Below are 19,284 nucleotides of genomic sequence, written 5' to 3'. Positions count from 1 at the left end.
AGAAGAGCTCTGATCAGGATGCTGCTCAGATTCTTCTTCCACCGCAGCTCATGTGTCTCCTTGCAGAAGTTGTAATGCTTGTACCTGATGTGTTGCAGACGCTGATGAATTCTGCGTTGTCACGGAGAGCTGCATCTTACCGTGCAGCTTCCAGGGCGGCAGGGATGTGGTCGTCCACTGGAATATGGTGAAGCCGAAAGACCATCTTGTCCACTCCTACTACCAAAACAAGGACCAGCTCGCTCTCCAGGAGCAGCGCTTCAGAGGCAGGACGTCGCTGTTCAAAGACCAGATCTCCAAAGGAAACGCCTCACTCCAGCTGACAGGGCTGCAGGTTCAGGACAAGGGCACATACAAGTGCTTCACCAGCACCATCAGAGGAAACATGGAATCATTTATCAACCTGAGAGTGGACGGTATGAGAAACACACAGCAAATACAAAATCTAAAATAGTTTCAGTTAATCCACACTTAGCATAAAGATCCTCTTTCTTTGCAGCTCCAGTTGGTAAAGTCGACCTGCAGCAGGTGGGAAACAGGATCATCTGCAGCTCAGAGGGGATCTACCCGGAACCTGAGCTCACCTGGTCCACCAGCCCTCCATCCAATGTGACCTTCAAGAACCAAACTGAAGTCCAGCAGAATGAGCAGCTGCTCTACAACATCAGTAGCTCTCTGGTGGTTTCAGATTCGGATCTGAGCTACAACTGCACCATCAGCACTCACAGAAACAGGAAGAGAGCCACACTGCAGCAACTACGTGAGCTTTACGTCAAACACTCATTGGTCAGCTAACCGAAAAATATCAGCTTCATAATTTGCCCGTCATTAAATAATGACAGATTCCTCCCTGGTAGCTAATAAATAATAACAATTATTAAACAGATTACCATCAGATTTTGTACAGACATGAGTTCAGTGAAATAACTTGACAGCAGTTGATGGATTCATGGTTCTCAGAGGATGAATCCTGCTAACTCTGATGATCTCCTTATTCTCCCTCTAGCGCCACCATGAGGTGGACATTCATGGTTTTTAAGTGAAATATCTTAACAACTATTGGAACCCTTGCCATGAAATTCGGTTCAGACATGCATGTTCCCCAGAGGATGAATCCTAATGACTTTAATGGTGCCTTGCCTATGTAAGTTCAAAGTGTTACCAGCTTCCTGCAGAACTAAGGAGATTCTCATCAGCCTCAGTTGTACTTTGTGTTTTGTATTAAGCTCTTGATCTTGTTAATCACAATCCGGATCCAATGTATTTACAAGAAGGTACGTCACAGGTGTTTTGTTGTTTTTATTGATGTTTCATTTCAGCTTCTATGAGTCGTTCCGGCACTGAAACAACGATCCCCTGCACGGCTTCACACACCTCGATAACCAGCTTCAGCCTCGTCTGGAGATTCAACCGCAGTGAGATCGTCCTGACCCAGACCGGCGCCGACGTCCCCTACACGGTCTCAGATGGGTGGAGGCAGCAGGTGAAGGGCGTGTCAGAGTCAGGCGGCCTCATGCTAGGGAACTTCTCTTCACAGCAAGAGGGAATATACACCTGTGAACTGAGTGATGCCGAGGAGACACTGATAACCAACACCTTCCTGTGGATAGAGAGTCCAGGTGAGGCAGCATGAAGGGAGGAGCTGTCAGTATCTGTGATATAGATCCGTGACCTTCACCTTTGACCTTTTACCACCAAAATCTAAGCAGTTCATCCTCTATGTTTTTGCCAAATTTGAAGAAGTTCCGTTGAGTCGTTACTGAGATATCTCGACCATGAGAAACGGCAGACGGACGAACAACCATAGGTCATTTCAAGGTATCGCACGTCTTTTGCTGAGGCGATGCTATGGTGGTGGTTGCTATAATGGTGGTTGCCATGGCGGCGGTGGTTAGGATTTCGCTTGGTCGTTCACTCGGGTACAGGCAGCTGGTTCGGAGGGCTAACTGAACATATGATTTTCTGTTTCAGGGGGTCAGAGTGATGCCACAGCCGTCACTATAGCCGTGGTGCTTGTGGTTATGCTCGTACTGCTAGTCGGCCTGGTGCTCTACTACAAATGTCAAATGGTAAGAAAACACATTCTGCTCTCACCTGCTGATGATTTGTTGTGCATGTTGTTTGTGCTGACTCTTATGTGTCTGACGCAGAGAACAGCAGGACGAAACACGGCCTTCTGTCCTTCATTCATACCTTTAAGGTGAGTACCAGCTTCAACAAGTCTACCTCTCTTACCACGAACTTACATTTCCCCATTTAATTTAGTAGTTTTTATTCAGTGATCACACATAAACCAGTAAATTTTTAACAATATAGACAGAAAAAACTAGTTTATATTTGCATTCTTCCATGATTTAACCCCAACAATAAAAACACTTCTCCGATTAATCCCTTTTTTAAAATCTTTTTGTACAGTAAACTTAACAACACCTTTCTGGGAGTGACTTTGATTTAGTTCTAAATATAATTTGGATTATTTTATAATAAAATAAATCATAAAAGCATGAAAATGTATTCTCGTTTAAAGGTTGATCCCCACATAAGTTATATAGGTAAGTATAAGTGAGCAGTTATGAATCAATCATTACTCAAATAAACCTAAAGTTAAAATGACATGCTGGTATAATGTTAGCATACATAAGAGGACATGAGCAGAGAGTAAAATACCTTGATGCTAATGGAAAACAAAGTTTGGCTCAATAATTTGAAGGTGAAACAGAAAATATGATCAAATAAAAAGACAGCTTTATGTTTGCTATTTATTTTGTTGTGAAGAAAATATTCTACAGGCTGAAGAAGCACATTTCTCAAATTTATTCTGTTCTGTTTCGTTTGCAGGAGAGATGAGTCAAGGAACGTATGACAAGAGACAAAATCAAAATGTACGGTGGCCGATGAGGGCCAAAATTCTGCCGCTGCATCGTTTCCTATTTGTTGTCCATCGGGAATCTTACAGCGTCACAGAAATGCAACGCTTAACAACATCCCCGGCTGCACGTCTACAGAGCCACACTCAAGTCATTTATCCTGTTGAATAGAGGGATATTATAATGATAGCAGCTGAGCAGCCAGTGACGTTGAGACAAGAGTACTGTCTCTGTGCAAACTTTCATAATGAGGTATTTTTCTCACTCCAGTAAATTATTGCTCCGTGTTTTTTGACTCTAGAACAAAAGCGAACGAAACAAAGTCTGCACCTCTGCACTCCAACCACATCCAGCTTCAGTTTAAATCAACAACAGAAACACGTAAAAGCTGATGCGTTAATGAATCTACTAAATCAGTCCACTTTATTCTGCCCTTTATGTGAAACTACAGATGGGGTATACAGCTGTGAGCACTTTAAATGCAATCCCTAAGATCAACACTACCAGTGTGATACTGACTGAATATAATGGCTTTATTTAATCCAATAGGTCAATAATCATCTACTAACTATTGGACTTCTCCAGTAGGGATTATAACCCCCTCCTCATTTGGGGTTTCTCTGTAGTGGTTTTGTGTCTGTTGGCGTCTTGTTTTCATGTTGTTGTGCGCAGACATTTTGAATCTCCGTCGTTTCACATCTCTTCGTGGTCGTTATGCGTCTCTTTGTGGTCAGGCCGTGTTTCTTGGTAGTTGTTTGACTTTTCAACAGTAAAGGTAAACCCTCCATTCAAACAGAGCGTCTGGCCGGGGGCCCACGACCTGTCTTGAGTTGTCGGCTCACATCACGAGTTGAGTGATGAGCTCACTTGAAGTTTAAGTGGTAACACTAATAAAGAAACAGTGAAAATGTACTTCTGTGATGGGAAAGACCCCAGTCTTAAGAAGCATGTTGCAAACTGATGGTGAAGAAGCATGACACTAAGGACTGTCACCAGAGACAAGATAGTACACTACATGGTGTGTCTGATGATCAGTGAACTGGATGTAACAGCATGTCATCTGCACGAACCTTTAGAAAACACACTTTCTTCATCTAGAATCAACCACACAGTGTTATGACGTGAGGCTTTAGGTCTTACTGCATGGTGAAGTGCTGCTTGTACTGTTCAGTGTCTCACAGAGCATATATCAAACACTAGATGGCAGCATAGTCAGGATTTTTAGTGTGTGAATAATCTGTGGTGAATTTAGACTGAAGTTGAGGCCAAACTATAGCAGACTGTAAAGTTGTTCTTTATCAGGACAGACAAATAGATCCTAGATGTCCGCAGTATTATTTAATAGAGTTCTCAGTTCATGTCAGTGGCTGTATTGCTTTTCTACTTTGAGTCAATATTCAATTAAGACCATTAATGAAACATTTAGATACATCCACAACTGTTGTTTAAAATAACACAGATAAACACTAAATTGCTAAGTTGCCTTTAAGTCTCCACATAAATGTAAGTTCAATATCATGTACTAATGAAAACATATTAAGGATGCCATTTACTAATATTTTGAAGTTCAGTATAATTATATTTCATGAATAAATACACTACTATTTATTAATCTCCTGTATACTGTATATTTGTGGTGTTTTTTTGACAATGTTATGCATCACACTATATTACTTCAGCATTATCACATTGCACCTTAAAGCTCAAAATAAAATGTTTTGTGACTGTTGCATCATGTTTTCTTTGATATCACAACTTCTTTTTAATCGTATTTTTCCATTATTCTGCTTTTTAATTTTCTAACCTAGTTGAAGGAGCAGTCAGTGATTCTATAATACACTGTTTTTCAGATTCAGTGAATATCTCTTCCTGGGTGGCCAGCGATACGTTCTGTTGTTCCTACACACAATGGTCTCTGTAAATGGGACCCAGACCACAACACAACGGTATTCCAGCCAATCAGAAACGGGGGGGGCGTTCACGCTCGTGCACAGGACAAGGGAGAGAAGAACAGGGGGGATTGGGGAAAGGAGGCGGGCATATGCTAACTGATAGCACGAATCTAAAGATTACCAAAGGAGAAGGGGTAATCTATTGTTCTGTTGCTGAGTTTTGAACAGGATTGATTGAAAATGCGGACGAGGCGGCAACTGCATTGAAAGGACGTCTACCGGCGGTGGTGTGACAGCGGCCTACACTCCACAAATAAATCACACTGTCAAGATGGAGAGAAGAAGGAGAATTACAAAAGAAGTGCTATGATCAGGCAGAGACGAAGAGCTGTGGTAACATCTGTGAGCCTTTCCAAAGGTGAAGACTGCATGGTCAGACTGGGAAAAAAGCTCAGTGCTGAACCGTGATCCACTGGGACTGGCCCGCACCCTGAATGACAGGCACACAGAAAGAGCCGGGACATGGAGTGACGGGACCAGTATGGCCCACCAAGATTTGTCCCAGTGGCCAAGCAAGAGTAACATCTTATTAAATGTTCAAATCAAATAGAAACAGTTGGCTAAAACATGACAATGATAATCCTAAATCTCCAAAGTGTGTCACCTCTGGTTTTGTTCAGTTAACTCTGAACCAACTCAAGCAGCTCTTGAGCTCTGAAATTTAAGAGCATTTTTAGGTTGTATTTGATGAATCGGAGAAATAAAGTTCATCCTTATCTGAGCTGAGAAGATAGAGAGGCCAGGTAAGCTTGTAAATAAAGATAGATGTGGATTTCATTTGAAGGTGGACAGATTCATTGGCACAAGGGTAAAAGAAGATACTTAAATAATAGAACCTCTTCCAGACGAGGGGAAACCAGGGCTGCATTCAAGTATGACACTTAAAGTGAAAGATAAAAGTAAATTTTTCTTTCACTTTTATATTTTCTTGCAAACTTAAGTCCAAAGCAGTTTCATATTTATGTATATATGATCCCTGAATCTTGGATTTGATAAATGCTGTCTGTTGTTTCAAGCTTTAAGTTTTACTTTAGTCACGCAAAGGGAGGTAGAGGTGCTGGGAAACAACATAACAGGTCCTATATCAGCAGAGACAAACAGGTCCTGTCAGTCTGCTGTTGGAGAAGAGATAGAGATAACCTGGGCTATCATCGTACTGCTGCTGGTGTTGGTTCATTATGGCAGCATATACTTATGGTCTGATTCTTTGTTCTTTCCTGTGGATTGTTTCTCCAGCAGAAGGAAAAGGTGAGTCAGGGGTATGCGAGTAATATTTCAGAAAATAAACTTCATGCTATTGTCTGGATACATGTAGAAATGGCCTGTGTTGAATTAAGAATATTAACCAAATACAGTATTTGTGAGACTATAGCTGGAAATAATTCTCAGTATTTTTTGCAAGTAGCTAGTTGTCACAGAAACAAATACTCATATCTATGTTTCACTAATTCCTGTTTAAAGAACTTCTCATCTCAAATTGTATAAATAACATTTCAAAAACAAAGATTTGAGAAAATGTAAAAAAAAAAATATACAAATTTGTGTCTGAGACCTTAATTTCTCTCTTCCATTAATCACAACCTCTTAGATTTATCTTGTGACCCTTTAGAGGGGTCCAACCCCAGGGCTGGGAACCACTGGACTAATTTTATATAAAGCAGTTAAAACTAGCTCCAACTTGAGCAACTACAACAGTAATATGCTGCTGAAGCATTGTATAAGATGTGTTGTATTCGACTGTAAAATAAAGAGTCAAATACAAGTATAAAGTAACAGAAATAAAAATACTCAAGTAAGTATTGAGTATATTTTCAACGCCTGTTAATGTCATGTTATGATGACTGAAATCGGTCATGGAATCATTGAAACCAAGATTCATTCCTCAGATAAAGTCAGCTGAAGCTTGAAATGTCTGATTCATAGCAGACGTAAATGTCAGAAGAATGTAAACATGTCACAGGAACAAAAAAAACTTCAGCTAACTATCTTCATTTATCAGTTTTTCTGATCTCTGCCTTTGACAGTTACAGTAAAACAGTCACAGCTTCTCCACCCACAGCACTGTGTTCCTGCTACAGAACAGCTCTCTATGGTGATGAGATGATGGGAGACTACATTCCCAAGATATCAGGTTTAATCTTATACATTGATCACGGGTGAAGCATGTTTGCAGGAGCTGGGAAAACCTCATACCTGGGTCAAAAGGCAGTGTTGTTTTTAGTCGTGCAAGAAATGTGGCTCCCATAGACTCAATATAAAGATGTACGTAGCCCCCGTAACGTCACCCATAGGTGTCTGGAGAGCCGTTTTGAAGACCAGAGTGGGCTGCTCTGCCGTTGCCATCATGGCAGTTGTTGGTGAAGTGTAGAAAGCGCAGTGTTGGAGGGAGGACTTCATCCTCAAGAAAAAGAGTTGCCAGTTTCTCCTGAATGTTTTTCTGTTTCCTGTGTCTGTATTTCCAGAGTTTACCGTCATCTGTCGGATTTCAGAGGAATGCGTGCTCCCCTGTCAGTTCCAATATGACGGCAAAGGTGTGAGGGTCATGTGGTCCAAGATGGACACCGATAATGTGGTGATCTGCTCACGCTTTGGCGACTCGAGCTTTTTGAAGGGCCACAAAGTGGCAGCTGCTGAGTATGCAGGGAGAACACGCCTGTATGACGACCAGGTAAAGAAGGGAAAAGCAACACTGCTGCTGAGAAACATCAAGCCAAAAGATGAGGGCACATACGTCTGCATGACCCATAGTGCAACTGACGCTGACGTATCTGCCATCGTCTTTATCGTTATCAAAGGTACAGGTTGTTTTAAATTAACAGATTGTCATATTGTTGTATAACATGATCTTTCAAAAGCATTTTCTTTCTGGCGCGGCAGCGAAACAAGTTAGATGACCACTCAGAAACTGGACAGAATATATGAGTGACTTCTATAAGGATTCATTTATCAACCCAAAAGTGGACAGTATGAGAAATGCTTAGAAGAAACACAAAATGTTTGGTTACCAGGGTAACCTTGATGGTTGTGTCAGCTAAATTAAGCTAAGCTAAGCTAACGGTTAAGCAGAAAATCCAGAGTCAGGATAGCTGAGGAGCTCATGTGACCTTCATGGGTTTTTGTATGTGCAGTGCATTTATAAATGTAAAATAACAAATATGTTGTCACACACTGTTCCTCTTCTCTCTTTTTTTTCAAACACAGCTACAGTTGATAAAGTCGACCTCCAGCAGGTAGAAAACAAGATCACCTGCAGCTCGGAGGGGATCTACCCTGAACCTGAGCTCACCTGGTCCACCAGCCCTCCATCCAACATGAACCTCCAGAGTAAAACCACCATCCAGCAAACTGTGCACCACCTCTACAACATCAGAGGTTTTCTGACAGTTTCAGATATTGATCTGAGCTACAGCTGCACCGTCAGCACTGAGAGACACAAGAGGAGAGCCACTTTGTTTAAAACAAGTGAGTCACTCTGGAACTTCTGTTTTTAATTAGTTTTGTTGCTTTGTTTAGCCTGTAGAGGATTTTCAGAGCTATCTCAAAATGTTTTTTCATTTCAGCTTCTATCACTGGATCCAGCACTGAAGCAACGATCCCCTGCACGGCCTCAAACACTCCCCCAACAGGCCTTGTCTGGAAATTCAACCACAATCAGATCATCCTGACCCGGACCGGAGCTGGCGTCTCCTCCTCAGTCTCGGAGAAGTGGAGGAAGCAGGTGAAAAGTGTGTCAGAGTCAGGCAGCCTCACACTACAGGACTTATCTCCATATCATGAAGGAACATACACCTGTGAACTGAGTGATGCTGAGGAGACACTGATAACCAACACCTTTCTGAGGATAGAGGACAATCCAGGTGAGGCTGCATGAAGTGTTATTATCTGTATAACCTGCAACAATCTAAACATCAGAAAACACCATCATGAGGCATCATGGGAAAGTGCAAGTAACTGACTTTCCATTTCAGGGTATTCAGCCAAAGTTGGAGGCATTCTAGGCTGGGTGGTGGTAGCCATTTTGGTCCTAGCAGCAACAGTCGTCCTTGTTCTGTACTGTCAAAGGGTAAAATAATGTTCTTCATACACTTTTAAATTCATTTCCTGTTTGTTGTTTCCATTGATGAAACAGGAAATTAGGACAAAATATAAAATCTGACCAAATCAAATTAAGGAATCACGACGATGTGATGTTTTTTGCTCTGCAGAAATTGTTCTTTATACTGAAGAAGAATAAATTAGATTGTTTTGATTTAATGTTTTTATGTTTCTGATACTGAATTTTATTTATTTTCAGCGAAATTGCGCACCAACATATGAAGAAACGCCACGTCAGAATCAATGAATTCCAGACCGGCAACCCTCTGCTTCAGTAAACTGGAGACTCTGATGTATAACTGTGTTAAACGACTGTGAGCATGACATGAACATTCATGTCATATGGACAAGAACTGTAAAGAAGAGGAGTTCAAGACGAACAAACCTCTCCACCGAACACTGAAGGATTAGATTATGTTCTGAACTATTGATGTGCAATGGAGTAAACAAACATTTTGTCTTCCAGGTTCTCCTGGTTTCTCCTTTGTGGTTTCCTCTTAAAGGAGCTATTTGTTTAAGTTTATATGTAGCTAACGTTAGCATTAGCAGCTGTTTACTTACCAGCCTAGAAGAAATGTGGCAAGTTCAGCATCAAACTTTATTCCTTTACTCATCAACAGCTGTCTCTAGAGATGGAAAGCGACCATCTTGTTTTGCTTCTACTTCTATCTCTTTTCATCTACTGAAGTTAGCATGCTAACTAGTTAACTAGCTAATTCAGTCTGCCCTGAAGAAGTAGCTGCTCAGAGGACGTATTTTAACCTCTTGTCCTGCAAACACAACTATGGCTGAAGCTCTTGTCCAGACTGGTAACAGGTGTCAATGCTAACGCTAGCGATGTAGCAATAGCAAAACTTACAGATAGCTCAACCCTTAAATGATTTCTGTACAAAAATAAAATCAAAGATGCTGAGTGTAAATGTTTATTCAAACCACACAAATAAAGTTAAGATAGTAATATACTGATTCAGTTATCCACTTCAAATTTAAGAAATAACACACACAGCTACACACGTGGAAAAATTCTCAAACAGAAATATAAAGACGCAACAAATCTCTGGATTTAAACACTGATCTGTGTGTGTGTGTGTGTGTGTGTGTGTGTGTGTCCCTGTTACAGCAGGCGAGGGTTTTCCTCTCTGTAGTTGTATGGGTCTCCTTTGAAGGGCAGATGTGGAGGGTGGTTGCAGATTCCCATCAGGAAGATGATGATGGTGCCCAACGTCATGACCGGAGTCACCAGGAAGAGACAGAGCCGGTCCACCGTACGAGCGATACCGCTCCAGTTATCTTTCTCCTGCGAAGACGGCAGCGTGGGGGTAGAAGTTTAGTTTATAACTTACAGTGACACATTTGATTTATTAACGTGGCTCAACATCTCTTCAGCACAGTCTCAATCAAAACTGAAGACCGAAACCGTCATGAAAGGAGGATTTACTGCAGGACTGCTGTGTTAGATGTAGCAAGGTGTTCCTAATAAACTGACGACAAGGAGTGTATGTGCATTGCACCCTTCTACTACAAGGCAAAGTGTCTTACATAAAAGGTATTAAGAAAAGAAACACAAGGATATATACAAAGATGGAAAAGAGCAAAAGATAACCTTTGACCTTTCTCAGATACAGAAGAAATCTGTTTTAGGTGCATTTTGAACTGGTTTCTTCTAGAAAGAGAGTTTCAGCGTTGACGAGCTGCAGCTGCAGAACCACCATCACCTTTACTGTGAAGAACAACTTCATCCTGTTTTTCTCTCCCTCTGCGTCTCACCTCGTTGTAGTCGTTCTTGTTGCGCATGTGTTTGATGATGTAGTTCGCTCCGTCCACAGCCGGCTTGATCTCTGCGTACAGCTGGTCTGTCACCTCTCCCTCTTCCTGTGGCTTCACCACTACACACACACACACACACACACACACACACACACACACAGAAAGTGTGTCAGTGACAACATCCCACGTCTGGGGAACCATGACTGAAATGAATGAAATAGTGGACGTACATGCAGCGTGCGTGGTTCGTGTCATCAGCCCGTGTCTCTCTGACTGTTTCTCGAACATCAGCTCGCTGCGGGACTTGACGCTGTAGTACTCCTCCGCCGTAGCGATGTACCCCACTGAGCTGGATCGCCGTGGCAGCACTCCATCCCAGTATGGCTCCGCCTCTGCAGGGCGGGACATACGCAGGAGCCGCGGCAACCGCTCCAGGAAGAACTGGACAAAGAGGAGGGGAAATAAAAAATACAAAAAAAAACAGAGGCATAATTTGTCTGGTTTTTTCTTTCTCCAAATCAATCTGTATCAATTTTGAAAAACTTTTTATATTTTGAACAGAGCAAATCTGTAATGCTGCCGATGAAATTAAAATTCAACATTTTCATGACAAAAGAGCAAGATTTTGTTTCTATACAGTATATGATCCATAAAACACAGACACAGGAGGAGGAGTGTGTATGGCCTGTGTGTGTGTGTGTGTGTGTGTGTGTGTGTGTGTGTGCGTGTGTTACCTTCTTGGTCCACTCAGACATGACGTGTGTGCTCGGTGTCCTGAAGTGCAGGTTGAGGACGACCACACAGTTCAGCACGACCACCGTGACCAACACCATGATGAACATCAGATACCTGAGACACACAGTTGTTGGTACAAGAACAAACACAATAAAATATTTCATCCACTGGTAACTCAATACATTTCTGTCTGATCGTTGGCCTGGTGTGTGTGTGTGTGTGTGTGTGTGTGTGTGTCTGTGTGTGTCTGTGTGTGTGTGTGTGTGTCTTACTTGACAATAAGCGGTACGGACATGGAAGTCTCCGGCAGCCTTTGAGAGATCAGCAGCAAGAAGACAGACTGAGCCAAGAGCACAGAGATGGACAAGGTCATCTTCTCACCACCTGTACACACACACACACACACACACACACACACACACACACACACGATTAAATTAATAATTTTCTTTGACAACAGTATTTTCCAACCTTTTTTTCCACATTTTTTAAATGTTTAAAAACCAAATGATTAATGGAAAAGATCATCAGTTGTGACCTTTAACCGAAGCTTATTTATACAGATTTAAGTTCATAAAATAATTTTGTAATAAAAGCATCATTTAATAAAACAAACAATAAATAAATAACAATCATCTGCACATCACTGATGTAAATAACAGCAGCTCACATTTACAGTAAACGTGTGATAATGTGAATGTAAAATGAATCTTTTTGCATTTTGTTCAAACTGAATCTTTGTGTTTTTGGAGAGGAAACTGCACTGACTGTCAGCGGGCAGGTAGTAGACGAGCGAGGCCAGGAAGGAGATGAGCACACAGGGGATGATGATGTTGACGATGTAGAAGAGAGGTTTGCGTTTGATGACCAGGTAGAAGGTGATGTCCTGGTGCTTGTTGCTCTCCATGGGAATGTGTTTGTAGGTGTTCCTCTTGGCCGGCCGGTGGATGATCTCCCACTCGCCGTTCTCTGGCGACATCAGCCACGAACAGGACAAAACAAAAAAACAGAACAAGGTTTAGACGATGAGGCTGGAGCCAGGATTGAGTTGATATTCTTTAGAGATAATATCGACAATGGTGACTGATTTCTTTCCAAGCTGCATTAAAATAAAATGAACAAAAATGCCTCAGAGGGGAAGAAATGTGGCACATTTTATTCCAGGCAGCGTGAAGAAATCTTGAAAACTGCATTTAGACCATCATGTGCAAAAACTGTGGTTACTGTTAACGTGTTTGTGCGTGTGTGTGTGTGTGTGTGTGTGTGTGTGTGTGTGACTGGGAGGACACCTGTAAAGCTTGCAGGGTCGGTGATGATCCACTCCACCAACCATTTGCTGGTTTCGTCCGCTTCTTCCTTCAGCAGCATCCTGATCTCTTTGGCGTTGTAGGTGAGAGAGCTGCAAAGCCACATTGGGAAAATTATCTAAATGCTGATCTGAACAGCTGATCTACAGAAGGCTTGGTTGTCATACAAGTTTATCAGCGTTTTAAATGCAGCACAGCTTTTATGTAAACCCGCACATCACTGTCTGGTTTGTGTCTTACGTGAATTTGAGCGTGCAGTTCTGCCAGTCGAAGGGGAAGTAGTTGACGTTGATGGAGCAGGAGGAGCGGAAGATGGCGGGTGGCAACCAGTAGCAGAGACCATTCTCATAAACCAGGACGTTACTGTAGTAGGCCACCTGGAACTGGGCATCGTTACTGAGAAGAGGCAGGGATGAAATTAAAAATATATAAAATCATGTTTATTTTGTCTCGTATTACCCAGAGACAAACACACGAGGAGTAATCAGAGGTTCAGAGTCATCAAACAAAAATAAAAGTAAATTGAATCTCACTTGTTTTCCAGCACAATCTCTGGCAGCCACACCATGCTGGACGGCAGGCGAAGTGTGTCAATGCCATCAAACTCTGTTGTATTCCACGACAGGCGATAGTCGGTCCATGTCTAACACACACACAAAGTGAAAGTGCACTGTGCAATTCAGAATACATTTCCAGTGTCTATACAGATTAACAAACACAGAAATAAAGTATTGGAAGAATCTTTCAGGAAGAAGAGCTTTAACCTACATGATCGATCCAGACGTTTGTCAGCAGCGTCTCATCTGCTTCTTTCTGCAGACGCAGGACGACAAAGACGGATCAGCAGATTCATCAGAAAGTCCAACTCTTTAAACCACGTATTAATTATTTTAATTAGCTTTATGTCATTGCTCTAGACAGACAAACACACATGTTAGATTTCAGCCAATGTTTGTTAAATATAAATGGGATGTTTCAGATTAAGAAAATGCTTTAACTGGGGAAATTCTTAAAGTGTTGTTTTGGTATGTACTGCTTCATTTCACTGTCAGTAGAAACAGACTGTCCTTAGAAACTATTACACTCACACACACACACACACACACACACACACACACACACACACACACACACACACAACTGCTTTGTACCAGAGAGATGAGGTTGGAGAGTGTGAGGGCGAGGTAAACGTCGACGGCCTCCTGCTGCCTCTCGACGGGACGCAGCTCTTTGTTGTATCCTCGCTCTTTGAACAGGTGGTTGATCAGACGCTCCTCCTCGTTCCTGCCCCAGCACTCTGACACACACACACACACACACACACACACACACGTTTAAACACTTTTATGTTCACATCAAAAGGAAATAGTATTTTGACTCATTCCCAGCTCAATACAGCAAAGTGTGTGACATGGAAGGATGATCCTCTTCCAGAAAAACAAATGAACACACACAGACAGCACAGTTCATGCAAGAAATATAAGTAAATACAAATAGAAATATCCAACAATACTCCTGTAAATGTGGAAGAAAAGTTATTGATAATTTTCTATTGATTTTATCTAAAAAGTAGAAGGTTTCACTTTTATAAAGCAATCAATGGCACACACACACACACACACACACACACACACACACACACACAACAAACAGGGCCTCCTGAGTGTGTGTGAATGCTTTCATGCCGCTCATGTTTCAGTGGGTCGTGGCAGCTGCTGTGAGACCAGTGCACATAACTGTCAGACATTTCTCCTCTGCACACTCCCAGTTCAGCGCTCGGCCATGTTTCTGTGTTTTTGTTTGCACATATGTTGATTTTTTTAATGAAATCAAAGCCCAGTCTGTGGTTGTGCACTGATCTGTTCCTCTCAGCAAAATACTTACAGTTTAGTCCATCTGTTTTATTTTTCACAACTTATTCTCCGTCTAAATAACGAGTGTAGGGCGGCAACTAACTACCATTCTCAATATTAATCAATATGCTGATTGTTTTCACGATTATTTGATTATTTTCCTGGTTTGTAAAATAGTAAAAAATGCAAATCAAAAGTTACTAAAGCTCAGATTAACACATTCAAACTGCTTCTTTTCTACAACTATTGTAAAATACTGAGAAAATTATCAAATATTTGCCTTTGAGGAGCTAAAACTTTATTTTGAAAAAGACTTGAAACGTTTGATCACTTATCAAAATTGATCTGCTAAATGTTTCAGCTGTAGCATGATGACTCTGAGTTTGTCAACGTCTCAGTGCAGGAGTTGAGTTTCCTGTGTTTGTCTCTATAATGTTAAAAAGGAAAAAATGACAATAAAGAGATATTTACTAATGACAACAAATACATGCTGCTTTAAAACAGGAAGAAGAGTCAGCTCAGGACTTCACTACGAACAGCAGTCTGACTATTTCAAACACTGGACAAAAACAGCTTCACAAACGAAAGTTAACTCCGTCAGATTTTAAAGAACCAACAAGAACTTACCGGTGGAGAGCAGAGTGAGCAGGAAGACGGAGGCCAGCGCTGCACGCTGAAGCTTCATGGCTGATTGGTGGTGAGGAGTGAGGAGGCCTTATACCCACCGACCTTCTGCCAGGAAGGCAACTGACTGACTGACCGACCGACCGACTGACTGACTGACTGACTGACTGACTGACTGAGTGACAGGCAGCAGCTGCAGCAACACAGAGAGGAGAAAATAGAAAGCAGGCCTGAGCAGCCGGCTGCTGTCACCTCCACTGTGGACGGGAAACAGTGACATGGAGGGGGGGGGGGGGGGGGCAAATACAGTAATAACATCATAAAGATCTGAACTTGTGATGAGGAATGACAGAAACACCAAGGTCACCGTAAACTCACCACCGGGTAAGACCAATAAAAACACACAGACTGCCCCTTTAATATATTTATAATCTATAAAATGTCATTTCAATTGCAAAATCATTTTGTACCTGTGGGGGCAAAGCTAGCCACTGGATGTGGCGTGAGAGGCTCCAGATTCCCACAGTGTGTTTCTTACACCTGAATCTAAAAGGAAGACATCTGTACCAGATCCAGATGCAGATCCAGATGCAGATCCAGATGCAGCAGGAGGTGTGAGTGGAAAAGAGCTTGATAAGTAGAATAAGATAAGCTCACGCCGAACTGAATTGGTCGTTACATCCATCTGGAAACTGTGACATCTGCAATGAAAAAGAGACTGTGGTGGAACATGTGTTGAAAATGAGAGAGGAACATATTAAAGATTCAGCTGGAACAAGAAACGATCAAACACATGGTTTTTATAAACAATCCTGGGAATGGTATTTTTTTTTAATCATACTTTTATTTACCTAAAAGACACTGCATTGAAAACAAGAACATGAGGAGGCTAAAGTTCAACAGTAGGTGGCGATAATGCTCCATGTGGTTATAAAAACAAGCCGCTGCCACTGACTCAGACAGACAAGTGACAAGGAAGCGGCGTCCTGACTGATGACCTGCCTCCATGAAGAAGACTGACAGATCACCTTTTCATTTTGATCCCTAAACAGCGTAGTGACATGTAATTGTAAATGCAAAGGACTGTAGGTGATGTTTGCTTATTGTATTTGAATATTGTCACTGTAGATCAGGTCAAGTCTTTTAAAATGAATTGTCATCAGCTTTTAAAATTTCCTTTAAGTGTATGAAAATGTGTTTTAATTGTCTTTTCTTTGCTGGATTCAGAAGGAGAACAGGTGTTCTCCCACATAGCCGTGGGATGCAACAAGCTCTCTGATTGGTTGGAGAGTTAACCAGGTGGGTTTGTCACAGACAGGTTAAATGGAGAAGCTAAATGACTAAGCAAATCGATTAGCAAATAGGAAAAGGAAAAGCAGCTGGAAAAAGGAAATGGAAACTGAAGAGGGGATCCAGGAATGTATAACTATTATTAAAATGCCTTTTCAAATTCAGTTAATTATTCATGAATTAATAAATGTATTTCTAAATGGTTTATCTAATCAGAGTTTTATACTGTTTGTTTTTATTAATGGATTAATAGTTAAATTAAAATATGAAATTCAGGAAATGCTTTATTACTTTTCCTTCGACTCCATTTCTACTATAATTGTAAATAAATTAATTCTCTTGGATTGCAAACTGTTGGGAGTGAGGAAAGGGGGGGAGTTAATCTTTACGCTCTGCTCTGGTCTCGCCTCGGCCCGGCGAAACACTGAACAGAACCAACTGCACGGATTTCTCGATGCCTCAAACCTGCAGATCTGAGTTATGGCCTCTGTAGCGGGAACTTGGATTTCCACAGTGAGGAAATAAAGCAAACAGACGTGCGTCAGGTCCGTCTCGACTCTTCCAGCCTCCGAGCTTCACTGGTGCCACAATAAGGACGGGGGGGGGGCCGTAAAACAAGAAGGTCCAACAGATGCTCAGCGAAGACGGCCACAGTCCATTATACGGCCTGTTAAAAACACTCAGGCAGTCGGCTAACCCACCGTCACCCCAGCCCCTGCTCTCCTCACTGGGTTTTGTCTTGGGGTGTGAATAAAGACAGAGTTATGGCTCAGAATGACTTCCTCCAAGTGAAGCTCACAAAGCCTCTCAATGAGAAAACGGACCGCCTGCTTCCATCAGCGCAGATGTTCTTTGTCCTCCGACAGCTGCGTACATCTTTATGTTTTCTCTTTGTTTACCGAAACCTCTTTTGCTTTATGAGCTTCTCCTGTTTGGTTTTTCTGAGAGAATAAAAGATGGCATAGGATTTACAAGGGTAAAGGAGCCGGGTTTGCCCCGAGCATACGGCCTTGTCGGAGGGTGAAATTTACGTGCGCATCAATGGAAGGGATGAAGAAGAAGGTTTACGTCGTCCTGGCTTGTGAGCAGCTGGAGCAGAGTAGCTTTGAAACCGGAGATGATTCCACTCCAGTCATCACAGGTGATCTTTTAGTGAAGAAATCCACAGCAGGTCTTTTAATTCGGGGGAAGGCTGGGCTCATCATTTGGAGGGTGATTAGAGACCTCAGGTTCAGGGTGTGGCGGTTTAGAGACCGGTTGTCAGTGAGTGACAAATCAGACAACAGGAGTTTTCCTCCTCTCTGCATAGTTAAATATGGGTGTAAAAGTTTTCTTAGGTGATAATCAAGGCTCTAAATGTTACTCTTGATAGCTGTGCTGTAGGTCCACCTCCCAGGTTACAAGATAGACAACGTGAACCCCGCGTTTCCAAAACTTCTTGCTGCCGCCTTCTCGAAATTATGTTTACAACCAAACTAGAGCAAATAGTATGTTTCTGTAGTTCGGTTTAGGCAACAACATTGAATTAACCGCAGACTGTTGGAAGTCAGTGTGGACGTCTTCTGCATTGACCCAGACCACGATCTTTCCTTAAGCTTAACCAACTCTCATTTGCAAGACTCTCGTCCTGTAAAACAAATGTTATGATGTGAGCAAAGTTGCTTTTCGCTTCCTGTCTGAAAGCAACAGTCAACACTATTTATGTCATTCACTGTTCCTGTTATTATTGTAACCATAACAACATTAGGTGCGGTATGATGCTGCCGGTACACGTCTCCTGGCTCCAGCTTCATGTTTAACGCAGTCATGTGAGCGTGGTGCAAATCTTTGTTTAACTCTCGGAAACAACACAAATAAGCACATTTCCCCAAAATGTAAAACTTTCCCTTTAAGTCTCACTTGAATGAATCCTTTCGCTAACAAATCCAAATTCTTATTTCAAACCTAAAGTCAGTTGCTAATCCAAGATTAGCCCATTAAAAGTTTGGAGCGCACAAACAAACTGTCCGTCTATCTGCCTCCATCTGGTGACACATTGGGTCTTTTATTCCTCAAACCAACTCTTAACATTTCCTGCTGCTCTCTCACTCGGCTTTGGCATCGCCTCTGTTGTAATGGGAGACAAATGTGCTTAGGTTGTGCATGGGAAGGGGCTTTAAGGATGAGCGGGCGAAAGTCTATTTTTCCATTTAAAGTCGACTCTTTCAGAGGAATTACACTGGAATGAGGTACCGAGGCAGAATGTGCTGACTCGGTGAATGTGGCCAAACCACAGATTGAAGCCCTGCTGCTCAAAACAGACAGATCCTGTTATTACACAAGGGGAGAAGGGGCTTTCTGATAACACTGATGCGGTCTCTCCATGTAACATAATCATCTCAGATCATTCATGCTTAAAATGAGATGTGCAGCACACACACACACACAAACACTTGAAAAACAAACAAACTGCGCCACAGTGTCAGAAACTAAGTCTAAGAAACAGATTCTTTCACAGTATAGGCCGTACTTCATTGTTTTTCAAAGGTTTTGCTGTCTGGGGGATCGGCTAACCGGGTTCCCTGAATCTTCCTTCCCGCCTCTTCACTCTCTGGAATCAGCCTGATGTTAGTAAGAACATCAGCTCTGTCCTCTGGGGTTGACCTCAGTCATTAAAGGATAACCTGACTGAAACCTAGAATCACCTCCTCGTGGTCGTATCCCTCCGCCACTCAGACTAGTTTCAGGTTACATCCCTGTTTATCCAGAGCTATGTAAAAAATATTAACCATTTGTCACTGTGACCTTTGACCTT

At 42.0% G+C, this 19,284-nt stretch overlaps 2 protein-coding genes across 2 annotated transcripts; one reads left to right on the top strand and one right to left on the bottom strand.

Moving 5' to 3' along the window:
- Positions 1–5,919: 5,919 nt before the first annotated feature.
- Positions 5,920–9,827, top strand: LOC130160934 (CD276 antigen-like). The gene is made up of 6 exons (XM_056363741.1): positions 5,920–6,067; positions 7,282–7,614; positions 8,021–8,281; positions 8,380–8,676; positions 8,788–8,882; positions 9,114–9,827. The coding sequence occupies exons 1-6, from the start codon at positions 5,998–6,000 to the stop codon at positions 9,159–9,161; spliced, it is 1,104 nt and encodes a 367-aa protein (XP_056219716.1). The 5' UTR covers positions 5,920–5,997; the 3' UTR covers positions 9,162–9,827.
- Positions 9,824–15,359, bottom strand: chrnd (cholinergic receptor, nicotinic, delta (muscle)). The gene is made up of 12 exons (XM_056363740.1): positions 15,204–15,359; positions 13,875–14,020; positions 13,492–13,536; positions 13,257–13,366; positions 12,964–13,119; positions 12,706–12,815; positions 12,185–12,385; positions 11,689–11,800; positions 11,416–11,530; positions 10,912–11,122; positions 10,682–10,800; positions 9,824–10,211 (listed from the first exon to the last, which is right to left on the bottom strand). Exons 1-12 carry the CDS (start codon positions 15,259–15,261, stop codon positions 10,029–10,031), a joined length of 1,566 nt encoding a protein of 521 aa, XP_056219715.1. The 5' UTR covers positions 15,262–15,359; the 3' UTR covers positions 9,824–10,028.
- Positions 15,360–19,284: the final 3,925 nt, after the last annotated feature.

Source organism: Seriola aureovittata, chromosome 20 (assembly GCF_021018895.1).
Source record: "Seriola aureovittata isolate HTS-2021-v1 ecotype China chromosome 20, ASM2101889v1, whole genome shotgun sequence".
NCBI classification, from domain to species: domain Eukaryota; kingdom Metazoa; phylum Chordata; class Actinopteri; order Carangiformes; family Carangidae; genus Seriola; species Seriola aureovittata.
Note: the sequence above shows the minus strand (reverse complement) of the source record. Positions and strands in the feature narration are given on the sequence as shown.

Excerpts from the sequence above, each read along its gene's own strand:
- LOC130160934 (XM_056363741.1), top strand. The coding sequence starts at position 5,998 with ATGGCAGCATATACTTATGGTCTGATTCTTTGTTCTTTCCTGTGGATT. Across the intron at positions 6,068-7,281 it reads TTCTCCAGCAGAAGGAAAAG|AGTTTACCGTCATCTGTCGG; the intron begins GTGAGTCAGGGG and ends CTGTATTTCCAG. Across the intron at positions 7,615-8,020 it reads CGTCTTTATCGTTATCAAAG|CTACAGTTGATAAAGTCGAC; the intron begins GTACAGGTTGTT and ends TTTCAAACACAG.
- chrnd (XM_056363740.1), bottom strand. The coding sequence starts at position 15,261 with ATGAAGCTTCAGCGTGCAGCGCTGGCCTCCGTCTTCCTGCTCACTCTG. Across the intron at positions 11,801-12,184 it reads CTACTACCTGCCCGCTGACA|GTGGTGAGAAGATGACCTTG; the intron begins GTCAGTGCAGTT and ends GTGTGTGTACAG. Across the intron at positions 10,212-10,681 it reads ACAAGAACGACTACAACGAG|GAGAAAGATAACTGGAGCGG; the intron begins GTGAGACGCAGA and ends CCGTCTTCGCAG.